The sequence below is a fragment of the Solanum lycopersicum genome, chromosome 4, assembly GCF_036512215.1.
Source record: "Solanum lycopersicum chromosome 4, SLM_r2.1".
In the NCBI taxonomy this organism is placed as follows: domain Eukaryota; kingdom Viridiplantae; phylum Streptophyta; class Magnoliopsida; order Solanales; family Solanaceae; genus Solanum; species Solanum lycopersicum.
The window spans coordinates 11415862-11424305 of NC_090803.1; the positions used below are offsets into that span (position 1 = coordinate 11415862).

At 33.4% G+C, this 8444-nt stretch overlaps 1 protein-coding gene across 1 annotated transcript; it reads left to right on the forward strand.

Moving 5' to 3' along the window:
- The first annotated feature begins 1555 nt into the window (after nt 1-1555).
- LOC138347953 (uncharacterized) lies at nt 1556-2894 on the forward strand. Its single transcript, XM_069296561.1, has 2 exons — nt 1556-2068; nt 2598-2894. The coding sequence occupies exons 1-2, from the start codon at nt 1556-1558 to the stop codon at nt 2892-2894; spliced, it is 810 nt and encodes a 269-aa protein (XP_069152662.1).
- The last annotated feature ends 5550 nt before the right edge of the window (nt 2895-8444 follow it).

Sequence of the window (8444 nt, forward strand, 5' to 3'; positions counted from 1 at the left end):
TTTCATCAACTTCAGCCCCGAAATCTAACGATTTCTTCATGGATTTCATTAACAGTCATGTGAGATTTCACTAGTGGGTTCCTATCACCCATTGGGTCCTTAGTTTTCAATCAGATTCTTCATTCTCTTATCATAATTAGACATAGGGTATCTAGAACTTTAGCAAATTATGAAGAATTAGTTTGTTATATGTTCCAAGTAAGATTACCATATTATTATAAATATTATTGCATGAATTTCAGAATTCTAGCTTTGTATTTTTTTAGTTCTTTAATTACACATGGTATATCAGATATTTAAGTTCATTTAGGTATAAATGTCTCATTAGTTACTGCATCATTATCAAATTAATTATTGCATTCTCAGTTTCCATGTTAAGTTTTAAGCTATCCCGTATTTACAAATATCAAGTCATAATTTGTTAATCAATTAATTCATTGGGTCTAGCATAATAACTAGTTGGACTAGGGTTCAACGTACCAAATAGTCCTAAAACTACTAGCTAAATAAGTTGTAAGTCCCCTTTGAGGACGTCAATTTAGTCATTACGTCAGCATTCCTTTTTTCCTCGGGGGGGGGGGGGGGGGTATATTGGGTCCTCCCAATGGGGCGTATACATTGGACTCCATAGTTAGATCATGTGGTTTTACTATCAGTTATTAGTAGCTCTCACAGTTAAGTAGGACTCTATTGCAGTAATCATATTTAGAGTTAGTTAGTTTCAGTCTCATCATGTTATAAATTTTGTCATTGCATCTAGTTAGCTCAGAATTTAGTATATCATGTTTAGAATATTATATTTCCTTTTATTCTTGTTAAGTTATGTATTATTTAAACTTTACTCTATACTACATGCTCAGTACCTTTTAAGTACCGTCGCATGTGTGCGCTACATCTTCTAATGATGTAGGTTCCGGTTCTCAGCATACAAATAAGACATAGGTCCATTTCTGATCTCTAGTTCAGAAGAATCAGTTGTGAGTCCTTATTCTTTGAGGACTATATTCATGAGTTATTACTAGTATTTTTGTCTTTTAGTTTCAATTTTTGCAAGACGTTGTTGGGGCCTGTTCCAGCATTTCTAGTCAGTTAGAGGCTATTTTCAAACATACTTAGTTTAAGCTTAGTTTTGAGTTAATAACCTTTTTGTATTAAACGCATAAGTTTTCATATAACTCAGTTTTAAAATATTGGAATTCCCCATCTTTTGATATTAAATTATGATTTAGATTTCCTGCTCAGTTTATTTTCTTTAGTATACTCATGATCATGGCAGTAGGGTTAAATTGGGATCACTTGTGATCCTTAGTCCCGTTTCCATGTCTCGAGGGTAGCTCGGTACGTGAAAAACTTTGTATTATAGCACTAGGTTTATGTTTCCTATGATGTATGCAAAGCCGCACTAAGTAGAGACTTTTTCATGGGTGTGAAGTGCACTACATTTTATGAGAAGAAGGCTATGAAGTGTTTTAGGAAAACATCACTTTCTTTTACTCTTATCGTGCGTAAGGTATGATCTAATTTCATTATAACTCGACGTTCTATGTTTCACATCATGCCTACTCGTAGAGCGAACGCCAGGAATGTGAATGCCAGAAATGCAAACGTAACTCCTCCTATCCCAAATAAGAAAGTCTCCAATGCTGATTTTAGGAAGGCCATTAAGATGTTGGCTATGAATGTGGACAACAAGAACAATCGGGTTCAATCTTATATGAATGAAAATGGTGGATCCATAACAGATAGGGTCCGTAACTTTTTTAGGATTAAACCGCCTAAGTTCTTAGGATCGTACACTAGTGAGGATCTCCATAACTTCTTGGATAAGATCAAGAATATCTTTGAGCTGATGCAGGTCTATGGGAATGATCGGGTTGAGTTGACATCATACCAGCCGAAAGATGTTGCTCACATCTGGTATACTCACTTGAAGGAAAATAAGGTTACAGATGCAGATCGTATTACATGGGATTGCTTAAGTGAAAACTTCCTGGACAGGTTTTTTCCAATAGATTTCAGAGAAGCAAAGGCTCATGAATTAATGAATTTAAGGAGAGGAAACATGACGGTGCAAGAGTAAGGGCTCAAGTTTAACCAACTATACAGGTGTGCTGCTCAAATGGTTGCTAACACGAGGGCTTAGATGAATAAGTTCTTGTATTAAGTGTCGAATTCGGTGAAAAAAGAGTGCAGAAACGCTATGTTACTAGGAGATACGAACATGTCTAGGCTAATGACTCCTACTTAGTAGGTTGAGGGTGATAATCATAGGGAACAGGCCAAAGAGAATAAGAAGGGTACGAATGTGAACTATGTGTATTCTCAATAGTAATAAGGTGGTGGAAATCGCTCGTAGATTCAGCAAAAATTTTCAACCCCACCATCTTCATCAGCTAGTGTTTTATCCTATAATAACAACTATGATCCAGAGGTTAGGGCACTAGATTCTAAGTCTCAGGGAAGTGTTTCAGGGACAAAGACTTAGCCCACTTTCCTAATTATAGTAAGAACCATCCATGTGAGTGCCTCGCAGGAAAGGAATATGATTTAGGTGCGGTCAGTCTGTTCACAGGTTGAGGTATTGTCCTTCTATACAGGGTCAACGAGGTGGTAATGCTAGAGATCCTTCTACAACTTCAGCATCACAAGTAACTCACGCGACTCAACAGGGTAACTCATATGGTACGGGTGGCGGTCAGTGCCATAACAGGTTGTATGCTATTAAGGATCGCCAGGATCTGGAAGGTTCTCTTGATGTAGGCACTAGTATTTTACGAGTCTTTGATCTTGATGTCTATGCATTGTTTGATCCAAGGGCTACTGTTTATTTTGTAACTCCTTACATAGAATTCCAATATAGTGTTAGTCTAGAAACTCTCTCAAAACCTTGCTAATTCTCAACTACAGTTGGTGACCTAGTTATAGCTAGATAGGTATATTGAAATTACTCTGTCACAGTCCCTCAGAAAGTCACCAAAGCAGAACTTGTAAAGTTAGAAATGGTAGACTTCGATGTGATTCTATGCATGGATTTGTTAAATTTATGTTATGCCTCAGTCGATTGTTGAAATAGGATTATTCGTTATCAATTTCCAAATGAATCAATCTTAGAATGGAAGGGTAATAGCTTAGATCCTATGGGTCGATTCATTTCTTACCTTAAGACCAGAGAGATGATCTCTAAGGGTATCTCTATCATCTAGTTTTGCTTAAGGATTCTAGCTCTGAAACACCACCTCTTGAGTATGTTCCAGTAGTAAGTAAGTTTCAAGAAATTTTTCACAAAATCTTACCGGAGTCCCTCTCGAATGGGAAATTGACTTTCGAATTCTTATCCTTCCAGATACCCAGCCTATTTCTATTCTTCCTTACAGAAATGCTCCAGTAGAGCTTAAGGAATTGAGAGATCAGTTGAAAGACTTTTTAGACAAGGGCTCATCAGACCTAGTATTTTGTCATGGGGTGGACCAGTATTGTTCGTAAAAAAGAAAGACGGTTCTCTTAGAATATGCATTGATATATCAGACATTAATAACTTCTTTGAATTGCACTCATCAGTTTGCATATATCACTGATTTAGCATATGGGCATTCCCCATATATTCATTTTAAAATATGATTTAGCTTCCACATTCAGTTTATTATAGTTACTATGCTCATGATCATGCAAGCAGGGTTAGCTTGGGATCACTTCTTTTCCTAGGTTTCGTGTCCACGTCTCGTGGCGTGACAAAAAGAAATTACTAGATACCTACTTCCCTATAATCAAGAAATTTCTCATGTTTAGTTTAGATGATAAAAACTAAAATGAAGATATGACAATTGTTAGTGTAAATTTTTCCTCTTTCGAAAACATACAAGAAAAATATATACATAAACAAATAAAATAAATCACAACTTCATGATCAGCCCGGAGAATGCAATTCTAATTAACAAAAAAAACAAAAAAGCAGGTTCTCTTATTACAAAATTTTGATGAAATACCAAGAATCATAACAAAGTTATAGATTTTCACACTTCTAGCACTGACCTAAAAATAGGAATGTCATTTTGCTCAATCCAAAGATTTAATGAAAATAAAAAAGAGAAAAAAAACTTCTAGCATTACTGGTCCAACATAGATGTAAATCTCTTCCTTATCCGATAAAAAAAAAAATCACCGACAACATCAACCATAGAAGAAAAATTGGGGGTAAAGAAAAAAAATGAGTTGCGGGTAAAGAAAAAAGAGATGATTGAGGGTAACAAAAAGAAAAAGATTTTTCTAAGAAGGTTTCTTTTAATTGAAGAGTCTTATTTAATAAAATTTTACTTCATGGATTGGAGGAATTTTCTCTTGGATACACCAATCAATAACTTTTGAATTGATGACATCTACTCTACAAATAGACAGAAGAATGAAATATTTGTCAATTTGGAACAAGACGATCAAATTAATGTATAGTATTAATTACCTAAAAAATTTTTTACTTCAAAGAAAAATATACTTCTTGGTGTGGAACAACCTATTACTTATGAATTGTTGAAATGTAGTCACCAACTATATAGAAGAATGAAGCACTTGTCCGCTTGGAACTATTAAGGTAAAAACAATGTTGAGTAGGAATTGCTTAAGAAAAATTATACTTCAAGAAAGTTATCATACATGGATTGGAGTAATCACCCTTGTATTACAACATTCAATTACTTATGAATTGCTGACACAGAATGACCTATAAACAACTAGACAAATCCATTAGGTCATTAGAACTATAACCTGGGGAACGATTACCTCCACCGGACCTTGAATGTGAAAAATTACGATTATCCTTTCTTGCCGTCTTTGACTCCCCAGTTTTCTCCTTAAGCTTCTCTTCTTCTATTATTTGTGCCTGAACTATCAAACATGATACATATATCTCCTTAACAAGCTCGAAATCAGGCTTTCTTTGACCATCATGTCTGAAGAACCTGACACAAACATACTCTTGATTGCCCTTGAATCGGCAACGATAGCTTGAGCATATTTGGATAATGTTACGAATTTCAAAGCATACTCCTTCACACTCATATTATCTTGTTGAAGATTAATGAACTAAAGTACCTTTTCCCTCCTTGACTAAAGGGGAAAGAACATGTCACGCCTTGAGGCTAACCCCTAGACCTAACACGGTTCCTAATATCATGAGTCATCCCAAGTTAACTCTGAGTCTTGCATATATAAAGCATACTTACAATGATTAAGTAAGATATGTACTATGTGGAAGCTAAAAACAATAGATAATTGTACTGGGGGAATCTAACTAGTATGAATATATATGATATAATAATAAGAGTTTAGTGATGAAAAAAACAACACTGAACAACTCGAGTTGAATATTCTACTTTGTCTAAAAAGTATCTATTGAATTGAGTTGTTGAGACTTGTCCCACGCTAGCATAACAAAATTGAGAACAAGAAATAAAGACCAAGCTAGAAAGCATGTCTATTAAACTCGATAAATGAGCACTCATAACTGAAGTTGTTGAAGTTTTTTCGAGAATCAATATGTTTAAGTGTGATCTTGATGTTGAGTGCCTAAACCTACACCATGAAAATGCATCAATACTTGAATGTACTATGCATGCATGATATAGATATGCTAAGTTGAACAAAGTATATAAGATTGACGATATCATTTATAATCGCACGAAGCCCAGATAGATTACCTAGTATATCGAAAGACAAAAAACCATATCATCTCTTCATATTAAATATATAATTATGAAACCATATCATTTATTATCGCACCAAGCCCGGATAGATTACCTAGTATATCTAAAGACAAAAAAACATATCATCTCTTCATATTACATTTGTAATTATGTATAACCATTTTTTAGAGACAAAATCAAGGTAGACTCTATTCAAAGTATATTCTTATTTTTTGAAAAACACCAGAAGAGAAAAGAGTTAAAAGAAATGATTTGGTTGATCAACACAACATCTTATTCCATAAGAAAAAAATTGATTCTCAATTAAAGTAAATATATGTCCTTATTTTTATAGTTAAAGCACTCAAATATATGACACTATAACTTTTATTATTTACTATGAAAGCAAGGCTTGTACTATTCCTTTATAATAAATCCAATAAGTGTTGAAGTGTATTTTCTTAATACACGTATAAAATGTATTTTACTTATACTCATTATTATATTTAAATATTGTAAATCTCTTATCCACACGAGGATTAATGAGAAATAGTTTATCTATCCACAAGATAAGAATAAGATCTGTGTAGATCATGTGTTCTCATACTTTACTTGTTGCCCTAACTGTCTAGTAGTGGTAGACTAGATATGCATGGCCCTTTCTGGTACTGGATATTTCATGTAGTGATAAGTTTTGCATAGTCATTTGGTGACAAACCAAATGATAGAAACCAAAGTACCTAAAAGGGCGGGGGGAGGGGAGGGGGAATAGCACATGAAAAACATACAAGTGAACTTGCATAAGCTTATATGATTGGGATAGTGGAAATAATATACGTGAAATGTTAGGAGAAGAAAATACACATCTTTAAAAATAATTATGCACAAGTAGTACAAGTAAAATGATAGTGTCTTCTTGTGATTCCCAATAACTATTACTACATAGTTCATCAAAATTCCTCGAACTTGGTAGCTAGATCATCTACAACTTCTTTCTCTAGAAAGATGGTACATCAGTCTTTGTTGTATAGTTTAATGACACTGTGTAAAAACCATACAACACAACATACCAAACCAACTTCCACCGCCGATTGATTATCCCTTCACTCATTTAATTATGTGCATGAGTTCATTGAATGTGGATTTGGTGCTTGAAAGAGAACATGTTTTATGTTTTGCATTATTAATATCATCACTCACATTACATGATTAGATTCCAATCAATTAAATAGAAGTAATGATATAAGTACTGATTTTATGCCAACCAAAAGATCCAAATCATATCAAATGAATTAGTCTCAGCCTTGTCGTAACCATTTTTTTTAGTCTTTTATGCCTTCTAGCTCTCTCCGTTGTTTATTGAAAGAGGGAATCACGGAGTCAAAAACATCATACATGAAAACTTAAAATTAATAGTGAATTTGGCCTCTTTAACTAAACCTTATACATCATTTTTGAGAAAACTAAAGATTATAGAGCAACACATAATTGACAAGTAATTAAAGAAGTCACTATAAGGGCAAAAAAATTACACCTACATAGGAATATTAATGACCATGCCTTTCACATATGGAAGCAATCAATTTCTTCATTTTCTTATTTTAAGTGGAATTTTCAAATCTATCCTGCAATTTTTTTCTAAAAGTAGAGTACTATTCTTGTTATGTATTCTCCTTAACAATGACAAATAAGACAATGCATTCTCTAACTGATTCTCTTCCTTTGTTAAAGATTTGTGATATTTTCGAGTACATAAGAGCGTAATTTTCTTTTAAAAGAAAGAAATATTTGATTAGGTCCTACATTTCCCAAAAAAAATTGAGAATTTTTTTTGGAAGAACCACATTTGCATTACATTATAGATTCCAGGAAAAGGAACTACATAAAATTATTTGTTTTCATGAACAAATGCTAAGTTCTTCACACCGTCCGCATGGCCACGGATTTACATTTTTAAAAAGAAGAGCATGTGAACCATTTAAAGTACATCTTCTCACAAATCAAATCGACCATAACATGGCTTGTAAAAATGATAAAAAGAGAAGCTACCTCTGTTGGAATTAATTCATCAATGTTTAGTCTGCCGAAATTGTCTCTTAATTTTCCAAGAAGTCTCTTTAGAATTTCATAGTACATGTTTCTATTAAATTCTGCTACATGTATTTAGTTAGTTTTGCAAGACTTTTTGTTTTCTATTTTTAGTAGTATAAATAGTGATGTAGTTGATGATTGTAATCATCTCAAGTGGCTTTAAGTAGCATATAATAAACTTGATCATTATCTAAAGATATTATTTTCCTTCCATATTTCCTTCAAATTGGTATCAATAGCGGGTTTTTGTTCTTAATCAGGGGTTAGGTGAAGAAAAATATATGGCATCCAAAACAAATGAAGGTGTTGAATCTTCAGTTTTTCTTCCTCCATTTTTTCATAGAACTGTTTTTTAATATTGGAAGATAAGAATGAGAAACACTTAAAAGCTGAAGATTTATGGATTATTGTTGCAAATGGCTTTGAAGAGACAGACAACGATGGTCAACTTACAGCAAAAGAGATGAAATATCTTTAAGATAAGTCTTTCCAAGATGTAAAAGACTTGAGCAAAATCCAAATGGGTGTCCCAATAGCATAGTTTGCAAAAATTGATACTTGTGAAACCGCAAAGAAAGCTTGATATTCTCTGAAAACTGATGTGTGTTGTGACGAAAAGATACGTACTATAAATCTTCAAACTCCTAAAAGAGAGTTTCAAAATTTAAAGAGGATAGAATC

Excerpts from the sequence above, each read along its gene's own strand:
- LOC138347953 (XM_069296561.1), top strand. The coding sequence starts at position 1,556 with ATGCCTACTCGTAGAGCGAACGCCAGGAATGTGAATGCCAGAAATGCA. Across the intron at positions 2,069-2,597 it reads TAAGGAGAGGAAACATGACG|GGTCAACGAGGTGGTAATGC; the intron begins GTGCAAGAGTAA and ends CCTTCTATACAG.